The sequence below is a fragment of the Cyanistes caeruleus genome, chromosome 11 (assembly GCF_971803275.1).
Source record: "Cyanistes caeruleus chromosome 11, bCyaCae1.hap1.1, whole genome shotgun sequence".
NCBI lineage: Eukaryota > Metazoa > Chordata > Aves > Passeriformes > Paridae > Cyanistes > Cyanistes caeruleus.
In genome coordinates this window covers 22371205-22397566 of record NC_141711.1, presented here as the reverse complement: position 1 = coordinate 22397566, position 26362 = coordinate 22371205, and the positions used below count along the sequence as shown (strand labels likewise).

The window sequence follows — 26362 nt, the reverse complement described above, 5'->3', positions numbered from 1 at the left end:
TGGCACAGCTTGGCCCAGCTGGACAGCTGCCCCTCAATGCCCCAGCGAGCAGGGGATGGCTCTGGGCAGGGTCCCTGCTGTCTGCTTTCCAAGGACAATCTTATCACCACTCTTTCTCCTGTCCACCTTGCTTTGCCACTGCCTGGAGCTCCTGGGGCTGCTCCCGGCCATGATTAATAAGCACTAATTATTCTGTCAGGAAAGGGACATTGAGAAGTTGCCTCCAGCATGTGCCATGATCTTCACAATGTGATTGACTGGAACTTACAGTCAATCCATATCTCAATGCCAGTCTAGACAGGAGCACAGATCAGAAGTGTTTTCTTGGTGTGCTGGGCTCCCCATCCTGTTTAGGGAACAAGGCACTGCAAGGAGGTTCTCAGTGGCAGAGAAGCCACTGCCTGAGATGTAACCCCGGGTGCCTTCAGTGGCTCAGGGAGTGGCTGTGGCTGTAAATGTGTGTTTGTCTGCAGTGCAGGGCCAGGGCTTAGTGAGGCCCTTGTTGTGCCTCAGGCACTGCTCAGCAGCCCCATCGGAGCAGGGGTCTCAGCCCTTCCCTGTTGGGACTGACCAAGCCCGGCCCAGCCACAGGGTGGGGCCTGACAAGGGCACGGTGGGTCCAGAGGCCCAGCCTGGCCCCGGCCCCCAAGGGATGGGCTCTGTCTGCCTGCACAGCCCGTAGGCGAGGCCCGAGGCTTTGCAGGAAGCTTCCTGCCAGCTTTGCACAACTTCGACCGAGAGTGTCCCTTTGCTGTGCTGAGAAGAATAACAAACCCCTCTAGTTTAACCCTGCTGCACACCTCATGAGGGATCTCTACAAATCATAGGAGAGACCATATTCATTTGTGCCTCATGAGGGATCTCTGCAAACCTTTACAGAGACCCCAGAATATCCCTTGTTCCTCACAGGGAGTCCGTGCACATCTTTTGAGAGACCCCAAAACAATCTTGTGTGCCTCACAAAAGCATCCGGGCCCCCTGCCCCACCTTAGGAGGGACTCAGCTCCTCTCCAGGCCTTGATGGCAACCACTAAACTGCCACATAAATCACGAGGAACTCCAGCCCCCTGCCAGTTCTACAGAGGTCTCCAGTCACCTGTAGCCATAGAAGTGACCCCAATTCCCCTAAGAACTTCAAGAGGAAATCTCAGCCACAAGCACCACTTACAAAAAACCCAAACCCCTGCATGTCTTACTGGAAAACACAACACCCTGCCCATGTGCCTCATGATGGACCCCAATCATCTGGCAGCCTTACAGGGGTCCCCCACCACCTGCATGCCACATAAAAGCCAGGTGTGGCATTAACTCTAGCCAGAAGCATGTTCCATGACAGAAACCTTTCCAATGCCTTTCTGGGAATAGGGAACACGTGTTGTGATGCTGGCTTCATCTGAAGGAGTAATGGGCAGTGTGAGCCTGGCAGTGCTCCACTGTTGAGCTTGCTGTTGGGGTCACAGGCACAGAGTATGTACCATTATCTATGATAGATGGCTCTTAAAACCATGAAAGCTCTGAATTTCACATAATGCCATGGAGACAACTGTTAAAGTTAAATAGAAAAACTAGGAGTGTGAGTGTGTAAGTTAGAGAATTTTCTTAAGTCACTCGGTGAAAAAGTTAGAGTTTAAGGTTGTCTTTTTCTTTTAAAAAGAAAAAGACAAGATGGAGGATTTAGGGTGTTGTCTCTTCTTCCTTCTTCTTCCTTCTTCCTTCTTCATCTTCTTTTTCTACGGGTTTTTTGGTAGTAATACATGATTGGATAAAAAGTGCCGCAGTGCAGCACACAGGTATCAGGTCATTGAGTTACTAAATAGAGAAATAATTTACTTGACATTTGTTAATTGGATAAATAGACATATAAAAAACCTTGAAGAAGTTGTTAGCCATTTTGCACCTTTCAATCTTAGTGCATGTATGTCCTCATACCCTGTATACATGTAATATAGATAAGAGAAGAAGAAAAAACCAAGTATGAACAGGAGAAAACTGCCTCTCTCTCATTAATCATAGCCCATAGGAAGAAGGACTCAGCCACCAGTGTCACATACCAACAGCTGGCAGCACAGTGCATACGGCCAGGATGGTCTCTGTTTCTCTCAGACCTGAAGCCTGCAGGCACCTTGTCAATCCCAGACACAGGCTGTGCCACCCAACAGAGCCCAGAAGGCCGGGAGCAGAGCCAGGGACAGCGCAGCTGCTTGGGCAGTGGCTCCTTCCAGGGACACAGGCCAAAGCCATCCCTGAGCAGCCACTGCCACCCCTGACCCTCCCTGCTCTGTGACAGCTCCCCCAGCACAAGGAGACAGAGCCAGGCCCTCCCAGGACACACTGGAGCCTTGCCCTCCCCCTCTGCCCTTTCCCCACCGTTGCAGCCACTGCCAGGTGTCAGGACGTGTCTCCCATGGAGGGACCCCAGCAGGACTGCTCAGTAGCCGAGTGTCCTGAGCCTGTTGGGGATAATTCCTCTGTGCTGGGCTGGTTTTGTCCCGGTGGTGTAACAGAAAGCATTAAGAATTAAATGCAGTTTTATTTATTATTGCAGAAATGTGAAAATATTTTATGCTTATCAGATTTGTAAAACAACACTGAAAATTCCTAAATTACCATGGAAATAGGGAAGAAATATTTGTGGATTTCTTTCTACCAAAAAAACAAATTCTAAATATTTCTAAAAATTTCTGATTTTCAAAATGAAAAAGAAAGGTAGCATGGTGTCTCAGGAGCCATTCACCAGGCTGCTGCCTGCCCAGCCTGGGCTGTGCCCAGCCAAGCAGCTCTGCCACTGCTGGTAGTACCAGCCAGATACCAGAGCTGAAGCCCACAGGTGCTGCTGGACTCAAGCCCTGCCTTGGCAGGAGGGCCCCGCCGTCTGTCCTGTCTGGTGAGTAGGGCCAAACCCTTTGTGGACAGAGGCTCCTGTTCTGTGTGTTGGTGGCAGCATGGGCATAGCAATAAGTTGATAATGCAGCTGTGGCAGGGACAATGGACACGTGCATAAGGATGCAGGATGACAGGGGCAAGTCTCCCAGACTGATGTGTTTGGCCTTTCTTGTGAAGCTGCAGAGGGGCACCTATTGAGAGGGAAGGTGGCTGAGGCCCCCAGCTGCAGCTGGCACACAGGAGGAGATTCTCACTGTGCTCAAAGTTTCCCTCTGAAGACTAAGAGGGGAGCTTGTCAGAAGTCCCAAAAAGTATCTGGGAAAAGGTCTTAGGTTAGTTGTTGAGACTAGGTACAAATCTCCCAGTGGGAAAAGAACCTCTCCAGTAGGCTGGGTATTTAGGGTGTCTTAGTTCTTCCTAGAGTAAAGATTACCAATTGAATGCAATTTCAGTTTTTATTCTAGAAGTGTAAAAATGTTCCAAGTTTTTCTGAATTCTAAAACTACTTTGAAAAATCCTGAACGACTATGGAAATGGGGAAGAAATGTTTATAGATCTTTTCTACGAAAATTATTTCTAACTATATCTAAAAATTTCAAATTTCTAAAAATGAAGAGCAAAGACAAAACGGGGTCGCCTTTTCAGATTTCTAAAACTCTTTTGAAAAATCCTAAATGACAATGGAAATCAGGAAGAAACATTCGGGGATTATTTTCTACCAATATTAATTCTAAAGAGTTCTAAAAATTTCTCATTTCTCAAAATGAAAAACAAAGATAGCATGCTGCCCCATGCCCAGCTGCTGCCTGCCCAGACAAGGCAGTGATCAGCAAAGCAGCTGTGCCAGTGCTGGTGGTACCAGCCAGACCCCAGAGCTGAAGCCCAAAGGTGTTGTTTAAGCCCTTCCCTGGCAAGAGGGGCCCACCTTCAGGCATGGCAAGACACCAGGGCCAGCACCTGCAGGGGCAGAGGGTCCTGTTCTGCATGGTGGTTGCACCTCCACAGCAATGAGCTGGTAAGGCAGCTGTGGCAGGGACAACGTACACTGGTTTGGAGATGGAGGAAGACGGGTGTAGTTCTCCCAGCCTAACATGTTTGGCAGGACGTTTGAAGCTGCAGAGGCACTCCTGTTGAGAGAAAAGGTGACTGAGGCTCCCAGTTGCCACTGGCACACAGGGACTCTCCTGCACTGCAGGGCCAAGAGCTGCCAAGGCTCCCCAGCACGGCTGGAGCTGCTGGCACAGCTTGGCCCAGCTGGAGAGCTGCCCCTCAAGGTCCCAGTGAGCAGGGGATGGCTCTGGACAGGGTCCCTGGCAGGAGCAGGCCCCAGAGCAGGTCTGCCTTTCAAGGGCAATCTCTTCCCCTCTCTTCTTCCTCCCTGCCTTGCTTTGCCTCTGCCTGTTGCTCCTGGGGCTGCTCTTGGCCAGGCAGCCTCAGTGGCAGCCAGCATGGGCTGCAGCCCGAGCGGGGTCCCCAGAACAAGGCCCTGCAGTGAAGAGGCCAAAGAAAGCCCTGGGCAGCAGCAGAACTCTCAGCAGAGTTATTTGGGCAGGCACTGACTAGCCACAAGTCCACAGCAGCCTCACTGAGTATGTTTCCTGTCTACAATAGACTTTCTAAAGAAGGTGTTTGAGGGAAAGATGAACAAAACACTCACCGTTTTCTCTTCCAGGTATACCAGATTCCAAAACAGCATAAAATGAAGACAAGCTCCAAACAAAGCAGGCCAGCTGTTATCCCTAGCCAACAGAGTGTTCCCTGACAGAAACCCCTTTCAGTTGTGTTCTGGGAATCAGGAACACGTGTTGTGATACTGGCTGCATCTGTGGGAGCAATGGTCAGTGAGAACTCATGCTGTGCTCCACTGCTGAGCTGGCAGCATGCTGGGTATGGCCTGGACATTCTCTGTTTGCCCCAGAGCTGGGGCCTGCAGGCACCTTGCTGCCCCTTGGCACAGGCTGTGCCACCCAACAGAGCCCAGAAGGCCGGGAGCAGAGCCCAGGGACAGCGCAGCTGCTTGGGCAGTGGCTCCTTCCAGGGACACGAGTCAAACCCATCCCTGAGCAGCCACTGCCACCCCTGACCCTCCCTGCTCTGTGACAGCTCCCCCAGCCCAAGGGGACAGAGCCAGGCCCTGTCAGGAGCCAGTGCCAGCCCTGCCCAGTTGGGAGCCAGGGCTGGCTGTGGCCCTGAGCTCACGGAAGGAGCTCACTTGGAGCTGCTCCTGTACCTTGGGCCTCTGGATGCTTAGGGCCAGCTCTGGGAGAGCAGCTGCAGTGGGATGGACATTGGTGCATGAGTCCCATTTCCTAGAGGCTGGGAATGAGCTCCAGAGGCCTAGGAGCCAAGGTGCCTCAAGCTTTGGCTGCTGCTGGGTCATGCAAGTGCCGGCCCTGGGGGGAGAGCTGCTGGCACACAGCCCCACCAAGGGCTGAGCCCAGCACAGCAATTACCTCCTGTGTCTGGGCCTTTGCCTGGCATCGCCTTCTTTCCTGCAGCAGAGGCTGCCAACGAGCCACTGTTTCCTCTGGGAAACGTCTCCACCTGCATGGTCTTTTGGTCCATCACTTGAGAAAGGAAGAGGCACAGCTGATGGAAAAGTTCTTGATTTGGGTGCTGGCATTTTCAGGACCTCATGCTTGTCAAATACAGGGATAAGGTTCAAAAAATGCTTGACTTTTGGACTAGGGCCAGGGCCCTCCCTCCTCCAAAAAGCCGCCAATACTGAGCAGTAGTGAGAGGATCGCTTGGGGCCAGGTCACACACGTGCACGGCTCTGTCCTGGCACCTGCAGCGATGCCGCCCCAGCAGAGCTTTGGGCTCTGAGCTGGCAGCTCTCCCGGGGGAAAGGCTTTGACCTACCCTTGCCATCTCCCTGAGCCTCAGTCCTTGACGTGGATTGGGAAGCCAGATCACCTTCACCAAGTGGCTTGGCTGCAAAGAAAGGCAGGACAGAAGAGCTCCTGTGGATCTGTAGGAGATCCTCAGGCTCCCTGGGGCCAGCAAAGGAGCCACACCAGGCACAGCCCCAGGGCACAGCCCTGAGCCTGGCCCATTCCCTCTCTGCTCTTCTCCATGGCTACACAAAGCACATGGAAGGAGACACTGGCATTACACAGTGGAAGCAGATTGACAGCTAAATGCTCCTTCCTCCCACTGACAGCAATGCTGTGGGATCACTCAGGGCTCCAGAAGGGAGTAGGGCAAGGTTTCCAGAATCCTTCAGCCCTGAGATTATGTTAAGGGATTATGGCACATGAGTGAGCTCTTGCCACCTTGACATTATTCCATCAGGAAAAGCACATTGAGAACTTGCCTCCAGCATTCTTCAAGACTTTCCAGCTGTCATCTAGCAGGGCTTCCAGATAATCCATATCCTGATCCCAGTCTAGAAGCCAGTACAGGTCAGAACCATGTCCATGGTGCGCCGAGATCCACTTCTTCCTTAGGGAACTGGGCACTGCAAGGGGTTTGGGTTACATCATGAGTACCAGATGCCACTGGACATGGCCAAAGCTGCAGAGGGGACTGGGGAGCTCTGGGCCGAATCCTGGTCACTCTCCACCCTCTTTGCAGGCCCTGTGCAACATCCCTGGTGGGGTGGCAGGGCCAGAACAGGGTCCTGTGGGTTCTCTCAGACTAAACTCCCTCCTTCCCTCCCTCCCTCCCTCCCTCCCTCCCTCCCTCCCTCCCTCCCTCCCTCCCTCCCTCCCTCCCTCCCTCCCTCCCTCCCTCCCTCCCTCCCTCCCTCCCTCCCTCCCTCCCTCCCTCCCTCCCTCCCTCCCTCCCTCTCTCTCTTCCTCCCTTTGCCCATTCCCCACCATGGGCATCCCATTACAGACGCTGCCAGGGTTTGGGATGTGTCTCCCATGGAGGGACCCCAGCAGGACTGCTCAGTAGCCGAGCGTCCTGAGCCTGCTGGGGATAATTCCTCTGGGCTGTGCCGGTCTTGTCCAGGCTGTGCCTGCGCTGCCATGCAGCAGAGATAGCAGTTCAAGCCTCAGCAGGGCTCAGGCCCAGAGGCACAGCAATTACCTCCTGGGACTGTGCCTGGCATGGCCTCCCTTCCTGCAGCAGAGGCTGCCCATGAGCCACTGCTTCCTCTGGGAAATGCTGCCTTCAGCACAGCCGCTCTGTCCACTTCTGCAGAAAGCAACAGTTGGATCAGATGGCACCATTCCCCACTGGGGAGGTGGCATCTTCAGGAGGCAATGCTTGTCAAAGGCATGGTTAAAGATCAGGAAATCATATCAACTTTTGGCATTGGCCAGTGCCTACCCTCATCTAAAGAGCTGCCCTTTCTGATCTACCTGGGGACCAAGAAATTGCAGGGGATCTCAGTGTGAGCATGACCCTTGCTGCAATTTGGGCTCCCTGCCTGCTGATGCCAAATGCCTTCCTGCAGAGGCTGGGAAAAAGCTGCAGCCGGCCAGGCTGAGAAACAGCTTTGCAGGGCATGAAAGCAGCAGCAGGGCAGCGAGGCTGCCATGGATCCGCTTCCTGCTGTGTTTGGCACTGTGTGTCCAGAGGTGCAGAGAAAGCCCCTGGCTGCTGAGACTCAGGAGAAGGCTGAGGGACATGGACCCACCTTGCCCTCCCTGCAGCATTTCCTTCGGCATTTGCTGACTGATTTTGGATGGCTCATGGGGCTTCCGGTGTCCTGTAGCTGTGTTCTTTCCTCTCGGAGTACCTTAGAGGAAAATATTTCCACTTTGCAGGATCCCAGAAAACCAGTGTTCAGCCTGTGAGGGACACACCACTCACCCCTGCGATGGGAGCCGGGCTGGTGTGCACCAGCCAGCTCAGGAGCTGGGAAAGTCCTCCCTGTAGACACACCTGTAACTAAACAGCCACAGAAGCTTCTCTCATCTCTGCTGATTTGCACAGGCAGCACTGAGCCACAGGAGTGGTGAGGGGATAGCGAAGAGCAAGGGCACACACGTGTATGTCTCTGTTCTGGCACCTGCAGTGGTGCCAGGACATTGACACTGCTTATTCTGCTCGGAAAGGCACATTGAGAACTTACCTCCAGCACTTCTCAAGTGTTTCAAGCCGTCATCCAGCAGGACATCCCGATAATGCAAGTTGCGATTCCAATCTAGAAGGGAGCCCAGATCAGAACCATGCCATGGTGTGCTGAGATCCCCTTCTACTTTTGAGAACTGGGCACAGCAAGAGCGTCGGGTAAGACCATGGGTGCCAAATGTCAAAGGACAATGGTCAAAGCTGCACAGGGGCCAGAGGAACTCTGGGTTGGTGTCTGGTCACTCCCCAACCTCTTTGCAAGCCCTGTGCAACATCCCTGGAAGAGGTGGCTGGAGCAGCCCAAGGCCCATTGGGGCTCTCTCACTGCTACAGCTGAAAGTCTTGCTAAAGCAATGGGGAAAAACTGCAGTAGGCAGTCGCACAACTATCCCTCCCTCACTCCTGCCCTCTCTCCTTCCCTTCCTACCTTCCTCTCTGTCTCCATCCCTCTTTTCCCTGGGATAGCTCCCCCAGCCCAAAGGGACAGAGCCAGGCCCTCCCAGGACACACTGGAGCCTTGGCCTCCCCCTCTGCCCATTCCCCCACCATGGGCACCCCTTTGCAGTCGCTGCAAGGTTTTGGGATGTGTCTCCCATGGATGGACCCCAGCAGGACTGCTCAGTAGCCGAGTGTCCTGAGCCTGCTGGGGATAATTCCTCTGGGCTGTGCCGGTCTTGTCCAGGCTGTACCTGCACTGCCAAGCAGCAGAGATAGCAGTTCAAGCCTCAGCAGGGCTCAGGCCCAGAGGCACAGCAATTACCTCCTGGGACTGTGCCTGGCATGGCCTCCCTTCCTGCAGCAGAGGCTGCCCATGAGCCACTGCTTCCTCTGGGAAATGCTGCCTTCAGCACAGCCGCTCTGTCCACTTCTGCAGAAAGCAACAGCTGGATCAGATGGAACCGTTCCCTACTCGGGAAACTTCAGGAGGCAATGCTTGTCAACGGCAGGGATCAGGAATCCCTGAAAATTTTTTGGCATTGGCCAGTGCCTACCCTCATCTAAAGAGCTGCCCTTTCTGATCTACTCGGGGACCAAGAAATTGCAGGGGATCTCACTGCGTGCATGGCCCATGGTGCACTTTGGGCTCCCTGTCAGCTGATGCCAAATGCCTTCCTGCAGAGGCTGGGGAGAAGCTGCAGCCAGGCCAGGCTGGGAAACAGCCCTGCAGGCCGTGAAAGCAGCAGCAGGGCAGCGAGGCTGCCATGGATCCGCTTCCTGCTGTGCAAAGAAAGCCCCCGGCTGCTGAGTCTCAGGAGCAGGCTGAGGGACGTGGACCCACCTTGACCTCCCTGTGGCATTTTCTTTAGCATTTGTCTCATGCGTTTTGGTGGCACATGGAGTTTCTGCTGTCCTGCAGCTTTTTTCTTCCCACTTGGAGGACCTTAATAGAAAATAGTTCCATTACAGGAATGGATCCCAGAAAACCAGTGCTCAGCCTGTGGGGTCAGGAGGGACACACCACTTACCCCTGTGATGGGAGCTGGGCTTGCGTGCAGTAACCATCCCAGGAGCTGGAAACATCCTCCCTGCAGACACACCTGTAACTCAACAGCCACAGAAGCTTCTCTCATCTCTGCTGATCTGCACAGGCAGCACTGAGCGGCAGGGGCGGTGAGGGGATCACACAGGGCGAGGGCACACACGTGCACGGCTCTGTCCTGGCACCTGCAGCGATGCCACCCTGACCGAGCTTTGGGCTCTGAGCTGGCCGCTCCCCCAGGGGGAAAGGCCTTGACCTACCCTCACCATCTCCCTGAGCTTCAGTCCTGGATGTGGGTTGGGAAGCCAGATCACCTTCATCAAGAAGTTTGGCTGCAAGGAAAGGCAGGACAGAAGAGCTCCTGTGGATCTGTAGGAGATCCTCAGGCTCCCTGGGGCCAGCAAAGGAGCCACACAAGGCACAGCCCTGGGGAGCAGCCCTGGGCCTGGCCCCTTCCCTCTCTGCTCCTCTCCATGGCTGCACAGAGCACACAGAAGGAGACACTGGTATTGCATATGGGAAGAAGACTGACAGCTAAATGCTCCTTCCTCACACTGACAGCGATCCTGTGCGATCACTCAGGGCTCCAGAAGGGAGCAGGGAAAAATTTCCAGAATCCTTCAACCCTCAAGCTACCTTAATGGAAATGGCACATATGTGAGCACGTCCCACCTTGACAGATTATTCTGTCAGTAAAAGTGGAAATTCAGAATGTACCTCCAACATTCTCCAAAATTTTCAAAGTCTCATTCAACAGTGATCCCAAATAATGTAAGTCATGATCCCAGTCTAGAAGGAAGCACAGATCAGAACCATGTCCATGGTGTGCTGGGATCCCATTCTGCTTTAGGGAACTGGGCACTGCAAGGGGTTTGGGTAAGGCTGTGGGAGCCAGATGTCAATGGACATGGTCAAAGCTGCAGAGGGGCCTGGAGAACTCTGGGCTGGATCCTGGTCACTCTCCACCCTCTTTGCAGGCCCTGTGCAACATCTCTGGAGGTGCAACAGAACCAGCCCAGGGCCCCTGGGGACTCTCTCCCTCCCACAGAGGAAACTCTCCCTAAAGCCCTGGGGAAAACCATCCCCAGTTCTTCCCAGGGAGAAGGAAGTGCTGTCCCAGGAAAGGGAAGCCAGGCCGCCTGCTCACCTGCTCCCTGTGCTTGCTGTGGAGAAGCCTGGGCAGCCCTGTCAGGCAGGGCCACTGCCAGGAGGAGCAGGAGGAAGAGGCGCAGAGCAAAGGCCATGGTGCCTTGCCCTCTGCCAGTCCTGCAGCTCTTGCTGCCACCACTGTCCTGACACTGCTGTCCCAATGTCAGCACCGCTGCTGCTGCCGCTGCTGCCGCAACAGTCGTGGTCAAGGACTGACTGCTCGGTCCGTGTGATGCTGTGCAACCACAGGGCTCTGGGACCTCTGTGACCTCAGAGCCTGCTCTGACCTCAGCCTGCTGTCATCCCAGAGGCTGCTGTGACCTCATGGCCTTGGCTGTAGCCCCGGAATGTACTCCCATCTGTACTAGTGGACTGCTCTGACTGTGAATCTTTGACTTCATCAAAGGGTCTTTGCTAAACAAAATCTTGGTTTTGTCTGCTGACATTGCTGGTCAGGCTGTGTCCCTGGAGTTGCTCTTGATGGCTTCCCTGCTTTCCTGGATATCTTTTTTGAGGTGATCCATGCCCAGATATTCTACAGTAATAAACTGAATCACTGAATAACAGAATATGCTGAGTTCGAAGGGACCCACAAGGATCTGAAGTCAAACTCCTGGCTCTGCACTGAAGCATCCTCAAGGATTACACTATGTTCTTGAGAGTATTGTCCATCTGCATCTTGAGCTCTCTCAGACTTGGTGCATCTTTGGTGTGCCTGTTTCATGCCTGCCCAACCATGCTCTGGATATAAACCTTTTTCTAATATCCAACAGAAATCTCCCCTCACACAACTTCAAGCCATTCCCTATTGGCGATGTAAAAACACTCGCTCGCGGTGAGAGACTTCTCCAGGGTCAAGCTGTTCAAGTATAAGCAATTTATTATAAGGGTACAAGGAGGGGAGACCCATGTCCGCCACCAGCCTCGGCGTCCATGTGGTCCGGGGGAGGGGAGAGAGAGCAGGTAGAGCAGGGGAGGTGAGGTTGGAAGGGGGAGGGAGGGAGTAAGAGAGCAACAGAGGGAAAGAACAGGGAAGGCGAGACGGGTAGGAGCAGGGAGAGGGGGCTGAGAGTTAAGAGGGGGGAGAGGGGAACTGAGAGAGGGGTAAAGAGAGGAGGGAAGAGAGAAGAGTAAAGAGGTAAGAGGTAAGAGTAAAGAGTAAAGAGAGCGAAGTTCTTGTTACAATCCAATATATCTTTTTCTATCGTGAATATTCTAATTACCAGTAACCTATGAGACACACCCACTAAAGAATTTACATACAACCTATGGGCTTCCCTATATTAACATACAGTGTTGCATTTTATACTCTACAGAGCTTTACAAGTTCTTTCCTTGCTTCTTTACTTTTGGACTCTTCTTATCAGCAGGACATTGTTTTATCAACAGGGATTCTCATCTAGCTGGCTAGGCTATTGTTCTTTGGTTAACCAGTACTCAGTATCTTATAACTCAAAGCAGGCTTTCATTTCTACTTTGATTCTAGCCTTCATATTTTCACAATCTAGTGCCAAACAATCACATTCATAAGGTTTCCCTGTTTCACCTTCCCCAACAATTCCCTATCATTGGGTGACCAGAAAGAGATAAGTTCCTGCCTCTCCTCTTCCCTTCAGAAGGAGACCTTGTTGGACCAGTTGGAGATGTGATAAGCAAAAGACCCTTTTGTTCGTCTAAACATGTAGATACGATGCTTTGCAAAACAGTGCTTTGTGGAATCAGGATGAGGTTGAAGGTTGCTACTGACGCTTGCATAAATCACTAACGGCCTTGTGAGCTTTCTTGAATTCCAGAAAGTCACCAAAGATAAGCCTTAACAGAAAACAGTGAAGAAAGGTCAAAAGGATAAGATTGAGGAAGACCTATGATCTTCATCCAGCGACCACCAGAAGGCAAAAAAAGACCCCCTAAACAACCGGAGACACATGCGCAGAGACGCCAGAGAAAGGACACGTAACCCGGAAGCCGGGTTAAAAGGGGGAATACAGAAACCAGCAGCGCGGCAGTTTCGCAGGGCGGGAACTCTCCTGCTCCCCTGTCGCCCAGTGCTGATCTATTGCTTATTGCTTGCTTGCTGTAATTAATAAAACTTTTCTCTGATTGAACCATATCACTCTTTATGAGTGAATTCATAACAAATTTGGTGCCGTGACTCAGATGCAATCTGTAGGACAGGTTCTCGGCACTACCAGGGGGGCGCCCCGCTAACATTTAGCGGCCCGGAGGACCGGTTTCTGCCTCGGTTGCACCGACAAACCTAAATTTAAGGCAATAAGCAAAAGGGAGACCGGTCGACCCCTTAAAATCTGTGCACAGAGTCCAGACGAAGACGCAGGACGCGTAAGTATTACGGGAACCGTTCAGTTGGGGTCGGGATCCCGGAGTGCGGCGAAGTGGTGTGTGTGTGAGAGGGGGACTGGTAGACGGATTCCCCAAGCGAGTGCGGACCCTCAGTAGTGCGGTTCCCGTTGGCCCGCGAGGGCGTGGGCCACGAACCAGGGGAAGTGAAAGAGGCTGTGTGATTTGAAGGCACTCCGGAAGAATGGGGCAGGGGAAGAGCAAGCACCCTGTATCTATTAAACTCCCACCGGTACCTAGAGATAGTCCGTTGGGTTTTATATTAGAGAATTGGGAGCATTTCCCCGGAACAGAAAATAAGGATAAGGCAAAAATGATTCATTATTGTGTAGAAGTATGGGGAGGAAAGGAAATTTCAAAGAATGTATTTTGGCCTATATTTGGATCAACCGAAGATTGGGTTAAACAAAAATTAAACTCCTGGGTAAATACAAAGATCCCCTTTAGCTCAGAGGAAAGTGCTTATGCAGAGATCTGGGTAGTAAGTCCCAAGGTTTTTATATTTGAGCTGACAGAGAACTCGGGGGAGGGGAAGGGAAAGAAAAAGAAACCCCGAAAAGAAGACACTTTGATAATGCCCCCCCCTCCATTTGTACCACCACGAGCCCCTCCCCCTCCGAATCCCAAGGAGGAGGATTTAAACATGCCAGATGTGGGGCCTGTTACCAGGAATAGATTCAGAAGGAAACAGGAGAACCTATTTCCATTAAGAGAGATGCCAATGGGTGGCCCCCAAGCTGGAATAGGGTTTATATCTGTCCCTCTTAGTTAGGGGGATGTTAGAGACTTCAAAAAGGAAATGGGGCATTTGTTGGAAGATCCATTGGGGGTTGCAGAAAGAGTTGATCAATTCTTAGGACCCAATATGTATACATGGGAGGAATTACAATCTATCCTGAATATTTTATTTACGGCAGAAGAGAAAAACATGATTAGAAGGGAAGGAATGCGCATTTGGGATGCTCAGCATGTCCAGGGACTACTGGCAGATGTAAAGTGGTCCCTCCAAAATCCCCATTGGGATCACCAAAATCCAGTGCACAGAGTAAATATGCAAGATTTGAGGACTATTATAATTCAAGGAATTAGGGAGGCAGTCCCAAGAGGTCATAATATAAATAAAGCATTCAATGAGAGGCAAAAGAAAGACGAAACTCCTACGGAATGGTTAGAAAGACTAAGAAAGAATTTTCAACTATATTCCAGAATGGATCCAGACACCCAATTGGGGCAAGCACTGCTTAAAGCACAATTTGTGGCAAAAGCCTGGGAGGATATTCGGTGGAAGATAGAAGAATTAGATGGGTGGCAAGACAGAGGTTTGGATGAGCTTCTGCGGGAGGCACAAAAAGTGTATGTTAGGAGAGAAGAGGAGGCTCAGAAGCGGCAAATTAAGATGATGGTGGCTGCTTTGAGAGAGAGTAGAGATCAAACCTGGAAAGGGAAACAACAGAGACCGATCAGAGATTCAAATGAAAGACAGAACACTAAAGTTTGTTTTATTGTGGAAAGAAAGGACACTTTAAGAGAGAATGCAGGGTGAGAATCCAGGATGAAAAGATGTTCAAAGAAGACTAGGGAAGTCAGGGGCTCTTTATTCTGGGGACCCAAAAACACCAGAAAGAGTCCTTGATAAAGTTAAAAGTGGGTCCCCAGCACCAAGAAATAACATTCGTGTTAGATACTGGAGCTGAGAGATCAACCATTCAGTTTTTACCTAAAGGATGTAGTATATCCAAGGAAACTGCCACGGTAGTGGGGGCAAAGGGGGAACCCTTTGAAGTGGGGGTTATTAAAGATGTGGTGATAGAATCAGAGTCAAAAATTGGGTTGGGAAATTTTTTATTAGTACCAGAAGCAGATTATAATTTGTTGGGACGGGATTTAATTATTGAATTAGGAATACATTTAGATATAGTTGATAAGGAGTTGAAGATAAGGCTATGCCCTTTAAGAGTGGAAGATGAAGACAAAATAAACCCAGAAGTGTGGTATACACCTGAGAGTGTGGGACAGTTGAGGATAACCCCATTCTCGGTCACTATTAAAAACCCAGAAATTCCAGTCAGAATAAAACAATATCCCTTGTCACTTGAGGGACGAAGAGGGTTGAAATCAGAAATTGACAGATTGTTAAGTAAGGGACTATTAGAACCATGTATGTCACCTTTTAACACACCCATATTGCCAGTAAAGAAGCCAGATGGGACTTATCGTTTGGTACAAGATTTAAGAGAAATTAATAAACGCACAGTAGCACAGTTCCCGTAATTGCAAACCCGTACACGTTACTAAGTAAGCTGGGACCCGACAGTTTGTGGTACAGTGTTATAGATTTAAAAGATTCATTCTGGGCCTGCCCCTTTGATGAGACTGGCCGAGATTATTTTGCATTTGAATGGGAAGATCCAGATACGGGGAGGAGACAACAACTGAGATGGACAGTATTGCCCCAGGGATTCACGGAATCCCCCAATTTGTTTGGGCAGGCATTGGAGCAGATTTTACAGGATTATCAGACAGACCCAGGAGTGACCTTGATACAATATGTGGATGACTTGCTTTTAGCTGGGAAAGAGGAAGAAGATGTAAGGAGAGAGAGTATTAAGTTGTTAAATTTCCTGGGTTTAAAGGGATTGAAAGTATCCAAGGCAAAACTCCAATTTGTAGAAGAAGAAGTAAAATATTTAGGCCATTACCTTAAAAAGGGGGAGAAAAAGATAGACCCTGAAAGGATACAAGGAATTCTGTCACTACCGGTTCCCAAAAATAAAAGGCGATACGTCAAATCTTGGGGTTAACAGGGTACTGTAGACAGTGGATTGAAAACTATAGCAGCAAAGTTAAATTTTTATATCACAAATTGACACAGGAGGGGTTAATGAAATGGAGTTCAGAAGACACAGAAAAATTCCGGGAGCTACAAGAAAGTTTAATTCATGCTCCTGTCTTGAGTATTCCAGATTTGAAAAGACCCTTTTATTTGTTTGTAAATGTGGAAAATGGAATTGCCTTCGGAGTCCTGACTCAGGAGTGGGCAGGGAGAAAGAAGCCGATAGGGTATCTATCAAAGATCTTGGACCCCGTGAGTAAGGGCTGGCCAACTTGTCTGCAAGTAGTAGCAGGATGTGCCCTACTGGTGGAGGAAGCTAGGAAAATCACCTTTAATAACAATTTGAAGGTAATGTCCCCCCATAACATTCGGGGTGTGTTACAACAAAAGGCGGATAAGTGGATTTCAGATGCTAGACTTCTAAAATATGAAGGAATTTTAGTTGAGGCCCCAAACTTAATATTAGAAACCACTACTTTACAAAACCCGGCTGCATTTTTGTATGGAGAACCCGAAGGTGAAACTTTGACACATGACTGTAGAACTACAATTGAGGAACAAACCAAAATTAGACCTGATTTGGAAGAAGAGGAATTAGAAAGCGGAGAAAAGCTGTTTGTGGATGGGTCCTCCAGAGTAATAGAAGGAAGGAGGAAAACAGGCTATGCCATCGTAGGAGGACCTGATTTGCAAGTCCTAGAATCAGGTCCGTTAGACAAATCTTGGTCAGCCCAAGCCTGCGAACTGTATGCAGTATTAAGTATTAAGTATTAAGTATTAATATTAAGTATTAAGTATTATTAATTGTATGCAGCATTGAAACTACTAGAAGGAAAGGAAGGGACAATATATACAGATTCCAGATATAGTTATGGGGTGGTGCATACGTTTGGTAAACTGTGGGAAGAAAGAGGTTTAATAAACTCCCAAGGGAAAGATTCAGTTCATCAAAAACTCATAATCGCAGTATTAAAAGCCCTGAGAAGGCCCAAAAGGTTGGCAGTGGTTCATTTGAAAGGACACCAGAAGGGAATGGACTTGAGGAGTAGAGGAAATAATGCCGCTGACCAGGAGGTGAAACGAGCGGCATTATGAACCATGGTCCTAAAAGAAAGAGGGGGGCATGAAGAAATTTTGAAACATAGGGATAGTGACTTAAGAAGTAGATTTACTGAGGAAGAGAGGTTAAAACTCCCAGAGACAGGAGCAATAGAAAACCCAGAGGGGAGATGGTTTCTCCCAGATGGCCGGGAAGTACTACCAAAAGCCATAGCTCAAAGAATATTAGAAAAAATACATCAAAGGACACATTGGGGAGCACAGGGGTTAACAGACTATTTTGCTGCAAGGTATATGAGCACAGGTATCCGAGACTTGGCTAAGCAAATTACTAGAAGCTGCCTCCCATGTTTATAAACGAATAGGAAAAATCTCAGAAAATTACCTTATGGAGGGAGACCCCTGGCAAAAAGACCCTTTGCAAATATTCAGATTGATTTCACAGAACTACCGAAGGTAGGGAGACTTAAATATCTCCTGGTCCTAGTAGACCATCTCACCCATTTCGTAGAAGCTTTCCCAACATCTAGGGAAACTTCACGAACAGTTGTAAAGGTGTTATTAGAAGAAATAATCCCTAGATATGGAGTACCAGAGACAATAGACTCTGACAAAGGTCCCCACTTTACATCAAAAATAACTCAAGAGGTGGCAGAAGCATTAGGAATAAAGTGGGAACAACACACCCCTTGGCACCCTCAAAGTTCTGGAAGAGTAGAAAGGATGAATGGGGAAATAAAAAAGCAATTTACCAAGCTGGTGATGGAAATGAAATTATCATGGGTTAAGTGTGTTCCACTAGCCCTTTTGAATATTCGAACCCAGCCAAGGGCAGATTTGGGAATTTCCCCTTTTGAGATGTTATACGGTATGCCCTATAATATAGAGGAAGTTCAAACACATCCAAACGTGAGTGATCAATACATCAATAAGTACTTAATAAAATTAATGAAGTTCAAAAGGGCATTGTGGGAAAAAGGGATGCTAGCTCAAAGACCACCATTGGATTTTATATTACACCAGGTACAACCCGGAGAGTGGGTGCTCATAAGAAGTTGGAAAGAGAATCCCCTAACACCGAAGTGGGAGGGACTGTATCAAGTCCTACTAACAACTGATTCTGCGGTCCAAACGGCAGAGAAAGGCTGGACACATGCGAGTCGAATAAAAGGACCTGTGAAGCCACCAAAAGCTAATAACTGGGAAGTGGTTAGCCCGGCTGGGGATTTGAGACTTAAGATATCCCGACCAAAATAATATTTAAGAACTATTAACTTGCTTAGAAATTTATGAATAGTAAACTCTATAAAGGCTTTTATATAGAATATAAAACACCTCTATCTAGTGGTGAGGAAATATATAATAGAAGTGTTAAAATAGGCTGTGCTTTATGCCGAGATTGTTATCCTTTTGTCTGTTTTAAATGTATAATATGTAAAGAACACTGGTGGACCCACTGTCATAGAGGCTATCCACCAAAAGGGGTGTGTAGATCTTGCTACACTGCCCAGAGGAGACTCACTGATTGGGCCCTAGTAACCAGAATACGAGCAGGAGAGTTTGAGACAGGATCGGAGAAGTGGTGGGCCATCTACTCAAAAGGAGTCAATCCCTTGTATTATTGTTACTATCCAAACGAACCTGCGCCTTTTGTAGCAAATATAGTAGCTGGGTTGTGCAGATGGTGGCTCCAGGAACTGAGGTGCAATACCCCTTTAGTAAAACATAAAAGTTGGGGAAAATACATACAAAGAATCAATAAAAGAAGGAGTAATTCCCCTCCTGAAGAGTACTCTTGCTGCCGAGAAGATGGTACACCCCGTGTCCCGTGGCAAGCGGGTCGACGACGGGAGAGGCAGAAGAGTAATAAACTGTGGAGGGAAACACTCCAATATACATGGGACCAAAAGGTCATGGTCCTGGAAATGCCACAAGAGTGGGAATGAGACAACCCAGCAAAATAATTTTAGGAGAATCCAAATTGACACTTCACAAAAGAAAAGCCTCTATTATAGCAGGGGAAGCCAATGCTCATTAAAGAAGTCAGTAACATTTATAATCTTAATCAGCACATTTAACATTTGTACAAGCAAGACTCACGAACCCTTCAATTGGTCTTTAATTCGATGGGAAGACCAGGTCATTATCCAATCACAGATCACCTCTGAAGCCCCCAGCTTTCAAGTTACACTAGACTCTCTCATTAAGTGGAAGGGTACTAGCTATAGACGTCCCGGACGTAAGGTACTATATATGTGCCCAGCTTCTAATCCAGGCAGAGGATATTGTTATTACCCTGGCGAATTTTATTGTAGATATTGGGGCTGTGAAACAATTTCCATGGGGTAGAAAGTACAGAACCCAGATAAGTATCTAAAGGTTGAAAGGGGTCCACACGGATGTATAAAGCCCAAGACAGATCCCTCGGGGGCAGTAATGTATGTTGGGACTTGCAAATTTCACTACATCAATATCACACAATCCCAAGACCCTGGGTGGTTATTGGGACGAACCTGGGGTCTCAGGGTATGGGAACCCAGAAAGGATCGGGGAGTGCACATTCTTATAAAGAAAGAGGTGGTTCCCCATGATTCGAGATCTGTTGGACCAAATCCAGTGGTGTGGGGAGCAGTAGACCCCAAAGTAAGGGATCAGAATAACCATTCAGAAAAACTAGAAAATAGCAAGTTCCAAGTATCAACCACGGTAGGGACACCCCAAGAATATGGAAATTAAGCCCTTTGGAAAATTTTACAGGGTACCTTTGAAGTGTTAAATAGTACACACCCAAATTTAACTAGGGAATGTTGGTTATGCTATAACATTAACCCACCCTTTTATGAAGCCATAGGCTCCATAGCAGAACCGAAAAGGGTGAACGGTACCAATCCTGCTGCCTGCTTATGGAAAACAGGAAGAGAAGATACCCCAAGAATAACATTATCTCGAGTCACTGGAAAAGGAAAATGTCTAGGAAATGTGCCCCCAGATAAGAATCATTTATGTCAGACAAAAATGCAGATTAAGGACCCTCACAAGCTAGCTCAGTGGCTGATTCCAGCAGCTAATACTAAATGGGTTTGTAATACCTTAGGAGTAACCCCATGTGTTTCTATAACAGCCTTTAATGAAACCTATGAATTCTGCATACAGGTTATAATAGTTCCCAGGATTATTTATCATTCTGAAGAATATGTGTATACACAATACCAAAACCCAGAACATCATTTGGTGAAGCGAGAACCCCTCACAGCACTAACAGTAGCCGTATTGCTAGGCATAGGAGGAGCTGGACTAGGAACAGGTATAGCATCCTTAGCGAATCAGCAGCAGGGGTTCAGAGAGCTTAGAATTTCAGTAGATGAGGATTTAAGAAGAATTGATAAATCTATAAAAGACCTCACGGACTCCCTAGACTCGCTAGCTGAGGTGGCCTTGCAAAATAGAAGGGGATTAAATCTATTATTTTTACAGCAAGGGGGTCTATGTGCTGCAATCAGGGAAGAATGCTGTGTATATGTAAACAAAAGTGGGGTAGTAAGAGAAACTATGGCCAAATTACGGGAAGGACTGGAAAAGAGAAAGAGAGAACAAGAAATGCAACAAAGTTGGTACGAATCCTGGTTTAACTATTCTCCCTGGTTAACAACTCTGCTATCTACCATAGCAGGACCACTAATTTTACTAATTTTAGGACTTACTTTTGGCCCTTGCATTTTCAACAAAATCATTAGCATCATGAAAAGCAAGTTAGAAACAGCTCACCTTATGTTAATACAAGCTAAATATGAAACCTTAAATGGGGAAGAGACAGAAGATTATTTGGAACTAAGTAAAAGAGAACAACAAAGATTTAGTGAACAAAAGTAAGGAATAGAAAAAGGGGGGATTGTGATAAGCAAAAGACCCTTTTGTTCGTCTAAACATGTAGATACGATGCTTTGCAAAACAGTGCTTTGTGGAATCAGGATGAGGTTGAAGGTTGCTACTGACGCTTGCATAAATCACTAACGGCCTTGTGAGCTTTCTTGAATTCCAGAAAGTCACCAAAGATAAGCCTTAACAGAAAACAGTGAAGAAAGGTCAAAAGGATAAGACTGAGGAAGACCTATGATCTTCATCCCGCGACCACCAGAAGGCAGAAAAAGACCCCCTAACAACCGGAGACACATGCGCAGAGATGCCAGAGAAAGGACACGTAAGCCGGAAGCCGGGTTAAAAGGGGGAATACAGAAACCAGCAGCGCGGCAGTTTCGCAGGGCGGGAACTCTCCTGCTCCCCTGTCGCCCAGCGCTGATCTATTGCTTATTGCTTGCTTGCTGTAATTAATAAAACTTTTCTCTGATTGAACCATATCACTCTTTTTGAGTGAATTCATAACAGGAGACATTGATGAGGTCTCCCATCAGTCTCCTCCAGGCAGAAGAGACAGAGTCCTCTTTTGCTCTTCACACAGCTTCCCCTTAGGCCTTTCACCATTTTAATTGCTCTCCTTTGAACACTCTTTCTTATACTGCAGTGACCAAAATTTCAGACAATATTTGAGGTGAGGCTGTCCCAGTGCAGGGTGGAGTGGGACAATCCTCTCCCTGGCCCAGCTGGTCATGCTGGGCCTGATGCCCCCCCAGAACAGGAATGTCCTCCCTGGCTGCCAGGGCAGTGCTGACTCATACCAAATTTTCCATCCACCAGGGTTCCCAGGTCACTTTGCACAGTGCTGCTCTCCAGCATCTCCTTCCCCAGCCTGTCCGTATGTCCAGGGCTGCCCCATCCCAAGTGCACAATCTGGCACTTTCTCTTGTTGAACTTCACTTGGTTGGTGATTGCCCAGCCCTCCAACTTGTCCAGGTCATGCCCTCAGCCCAGGGACGCTCAGCATGGTCTCCCCCAGTCCCTCGGAGCACCACTGCTGTTCACAGAATCCCCTGCCTGGCTCCTGCCTGGTCACACTGTCCTGGCCCTTAACACAGCATGTCCTGTAAAGGGCTCCCAGAGCAGCTGGGACCATTAGGTTACTCCTGTAACCATGCTGATGGGTTTATATACAACAGCTTTCTGTCCTGTATCCTGTGGGCCTGGTAATGAAATGAACACACTCTGCTCCACTGCTGTTTGCTTTCTTTTCCTGGTGCTTGGGCTGCAGGGGCAGGAGAGGGAGGGTCTGCAGCCCCCCAGGGCACCTGCTCCCTGGCCATTGCCTGAGGGGCAATTCCTCTCTGCTGGGGAGGGAGAGCCCTCCAGGGCTGGTGCCCAGCTGGCAGCAAGCAGCACTACTACTGCTGCTGAGACACCCACTTTGGGCCTCTGCTCCTGGCATTCTGTGCTCTCCTCCTCCTCCTGGCTGTCCTGGGGTGACTTTATGATACTGGTATCCCAAATCATCTGGTTTATGTTATATATTAAGTTCTGCACCTTAAAGACTGGCTCTGAGAGCAAAGGGGAGAAGAAGAAGCATGTAGTTTGTATTGAAAGAATACATCACTCCCCCATATCCTGCTCCTGGACTGGGTTGTCTGTGGCATGGACAGACAGCAGGAGAGAGCTTCTCTTTGGCTTTTAGTTAGTTTTAGCTGGTTGAGGCAGAGGAGATCCCTGGACCGTTTTTTCTTTTTTTCTCTGGATCTGTGCAAGCCTGGACTGAAAAACACCCAGCCAAACCCCGAGAGCTCACGCCTGTGGCCCACCGGGACCTGGGCCTCGGCACTTTCCAGCACCAGAGGGACTGATAAGAACCTGAGTGAGCCGAGCTACACCACATGAAAAAAGACTTTTCTTCCTAGATCTGCCATCCCGTCGAACAGTGAGAAGTTTTATTGTTTAATATTATTCAATTTCTGTTAAATAAACAGCTTTTTCCACTTTTCTCCGAGGAAATTTTTTTTTTCCCCAGACCAGTTGGGGGGAAGGGGTCATTTGAATTTTTTTTCTCCCTGGGCAAACCCCCATTTGGAGTTTTCCTCCCAAATTTGCCCTAAACTAGGACACTGGCCCAGCTTGAGGCTGGGCTGGCTCAGCCTGTGTGGCAGCTGAGGCCAAACACCTGCTCACCTTGCCAAGTGCTCACCTTGCTGACAGCAATTGCTCATCAATTGCTGCATGTGACTGCTGTGGGAAATGCAGGCACAGAGAGCTCTCAAGTTCTTGAGCATATAGGCTCAGAGAGATAGAGATGGATACAGTGTTTGACCTGAGACCTTGGAGAAAGCTTGAAGCTTTAGAACAATAAACTAAACCAGACATGAAGTAAGACTAGAAGTTTGTAGTTTAAGCAGAAATATGCCTCATGTAAGCCACTAAATATGTTAGCAAGACAGTAGAAAATTTTAAAGTTTAACAATTGTCATGGTTTTAAAGCAGTAACTAAAAAATTACTAGAATACTTACTTATTTCTTGCTGTGAGATATGGATTAGAACAAGAGCAAAACCGGCTTAAAAATTAAAAGGAACAAAGAAAGTTTATTTATAAAACTACAATAATAAGAACACTAGAATAAAACTTCCCGAAAACTCCTTTTCCTCCCCACTACCCAACATTCCCTTGTTCACATGATAACAGAGAGACAAAAAAACTTTGGGACTTTGGTGTTTAAAACAGTCCCAATTCTTGCTAGAGTCTTTTCATCAGCCTTTGTAGAGAAATAGAAGTCTTCTTCTGCTAATCAATGGAGTTTTCACAAGAAAACTATTTTTCTTCATAGCTTTCTATTTATCTGAAGCCAGCTGACCAGAAAAATCTGCCATCAGATTTTCTCCTCCCATTTCACATCACTCTGAGGTGTGTTATGGGTCATGAGTCTAGGGATGTCATTTTTAAGGATGAGTTATTCAAAGGCAAAAGTTCTTTTCATCTGTCTCTGTGAGCCTCTCTGGAAACAGAAATTTTCTTTTTGCTTCAAGTGGCCACAAATCTTCAACTATTACTTCTCCCTTTCTGTTCCAGTACCTCACTATATCACGATTACTCCACTTTTTGCTCAAAATCCACATTTGAACACTCTGTTCCTCCCAATATGCTCTGTCATGAATGAATTAAAGGAGTTTTTTTCAGGATGCTATTGTCCATCTCCATAGCTTTAACAGAAAAATATTTCAGCTTAATTAAAGCATCTCCTTATTCTCTGCCTCTTCTGAAGCTTAATTCTTTTCTTTACTGTCTCTGATAGTTTATAAAGTCTCTTTACATGTTGATTACTCTCTTTTTCTCTCTCTGGGTAAAAGGATTAATCTGCAAGTCTTATCTGGGTAATGAAAAGGTTAAAATCTTGCCCAGGCTTTGTAGATGGTTTTGTGATCTCTGCCGGAGCAGCAGCTGGAGCTGTCTGCGATGGAAGATTCTTCATGGCTGCTCTGGACAGTGTGGTCACTGTCTCAGCCCGCCACAGGTCAAGAGCTTTTTCTCTCTTTACTCGGCAGTCTCTGGTGAATTCAGTCCCAGCAAAAACTGCAGCCGAGCCAGGGACCGGCCTGGCCCGGCCAGAGCCCAGGGCAAGCCCCGCAGGCCCCATCTCCCGGCCTGGAGCCGCTGGGCCCAGCCCAGCCCCTGTCCCGGCCGCATGGCCGGGGCAGGGAACGGGAACTCAGCTAAAGCTCTGTTCCCTTTCACAGCCAGGAAACAAAGAGACAAAGAAATTCCCAGGCTTAGGTCTTAAGGTGGTGTTCACAGGTTGATCTCACTTTTCAGTGGTTAAAACTGCTGTCAATTCTTAGAAATGGCCAGCTGTTGGCTAGGAGACAAACTCCCACCAGCCTCCAGCGGTATTAACTTCCTTAGGTGTTTCTCTTTGTTTTCTTAAATGCCAATCTATCACAACAATAGAACCTGTTACAGAGTTAGTAAGAAGTTCAAGATGTAGCAATGTAAGTTTCTGTAGTGTTATATGATTGGATGAGATAAGACACATTGTGGTGGAATTGTGTGAGACAAAGCAATTAATGATTGCTTTAAAGATGCTGGTGAGCATTTTTGTAAGTTGTTGATTAGCTAAGAAATTTATAAAAGACATTGTAACTAGAATTAAGATGGTTTCTGATGTGATGGCACTGAATGCAACACCTTAAATGTCTCACCCTTCCATGAAACTGATTATGCAATAAAAAACCTTTCATAATATCTCTCAGTCCATCACATCTTTCTGTCAGCATCCCAATAGCCCCTACCTCCCAAGGAGGCTCCTGGTGCAGGCACTGCTGCAGTGTCCCTTCTGAACAGCCTTTTGGTCTTGTGTTTGAGGGGTGGGATCTCACTCCAGGGCTGTGCTCTGACATGGGGGACTCTGACTAACTCCAGGATCTCTCCCAGGTCTCCTCCCTGAGCTTCATCCCACGCTCAGCCCCAAGGGCCAGATGGGTATCAGGAATTTCACAGCCCACCACTGGTGACTCCTAGTCAGAATGCACAGGAAAACTCTAGATGTGTTTCAAAATACCAGTTGCTGTGTTGTTTCCTTCCCACTGTGAATTTTCTATCGCCCCAGCCTCAACCCCTGGCAGCCTGCCTGGCTGTTCTCCCGGCACCACTTCTGCAGTCCCACTTGTCCAGGTCCTCCTGGTTCTGTGGTGTCCTGGGGTGACTTTATGATACTGGTATTCCCAATCTCCTGCTTTATATATATATATTGAGTTCTGCACCTTTAAGATTAGCTTTGGGAGCTGGGGGAAGTTGAAGCTGCTGGAGGCTGATGGGAGTTTTTCTCCTGACCAATTACTAGCCTTTTCTGAGAACTGACAGCAGTTTTAACCATTGAAAAGTGAAATCAACCTGTGAACACCTACTTTAAGATATAAGTCCAGGAATTTCAGGCTCTCTTTAGTTTCCGGCTTCTGGAAAGGGAACAGGGCTCCGGCTCGGCCTCCTCCTCCTCGTCCCCCACCAGGTCGGACAAGGCCGCGGAGGGCGAGGGGGAGAAAAGCGGAGCCGGCTGGCCTGGCTTGGTTTGCAGTTTCTGCTGCTGAACTGAAACCTGACACCATGAGGATCTGCAGCTTTCCAAGACTTTAAATCTTTTGATACCTGGATGAGACTTACAGATTACTCCTTTTTCCCAGAGAGCGGGGAAGAGAGAGAAAGGGATAATTGACATGTGAGAAGACACCATAAAACCATCAAAGACAGTGAAGAAAGGAATTAAGTTTTAGATGGGGAAGAGAGAATAAGGAGATGCTTTAATTAAGCTGAAATATTTTTTTTGTTAAAGAGATGGACAATAGTGTTCTGAAAAAAAACTCCTTTAATTCATGACAGAGTATATTGGGAGGAATGGAGTGTTCAAAGTGTGGATTTTTGAGCAAAAGGTGGAGTAATTGTGATACAGTGAGGTGCTGGAACAGAAAGGGAGAAGTAATAGTTGAAGATTTGTGGCCACTTGAAGCAAAAAGAAAATTTCTGTTTCCAGAGAAGCTCACAGAGACAGATGAAAAGAACTTTTGCCTTTGAATAACTCATCCTTAAAATGACATCCCTAGACTCATGACCCATAACACACCTCAGAGTGATGTGAAATGGGAGGAGACAACTGATGGCAGAATTTTCCGGTCAGCTGGCATCAGAGAAATAGAAAGCTGTGAAGAAAAATAG

The 26362-nt window shown here is 48.2% G+C and overlaps 1 protein-coding gene and 1 long non-coding RNA gene across 2 annotated transcripts; one reads left to right on the top strand and one right to left on the bottom strand.

Moving 5' to 3' along the window:
- Positions 1-2510: 2510 nt before the first annotated feature.
- LOC111932460 (uncharacterized) lies at positions 2511-10735 on the bottom strand. The gene is made up of 14 exons (XM_086846542.1): positions 10536-10735; positions 9649-9720; positions 9375-9446; positions 9188-9289; positions 8669-8776; positions 7910-7981; positions 7648-7725; positions 7472-7573; positions 6919-7026; positions 6200-6343; positions 5746-5817; positions 5337-5450; positions 4541-4706; positions 2511-4010 (listed from the first exon to the last, which is right to left on the bottom strand). Exons 1-14 carry the CDS (start codon positions 10630-10632, stop codon positions 3779-3781), a joined length of 1539 nt encoding a protein of 512 aa, XP_086702668.1. The 5' UTR covers positions 10633-10735; the 3' UTR covers positions 2511-3778.
- Positions 10736-12249: 1514 nt separating this feature from the next.
- LOC147651134 (uncharacterized) lies at positions 12250-20365 on the top strand. Its single transcript, XR_015275105.1, has 2 exons — positions 12250-12877; positions 17811-20365. It is a non-coding gene; the product is annotated as an uncharacterized LOC147651134 (long non-coding RNA).
- The last annotated feature ends 5997 nt before the right edge of the window (positions 20366-26362 follow it).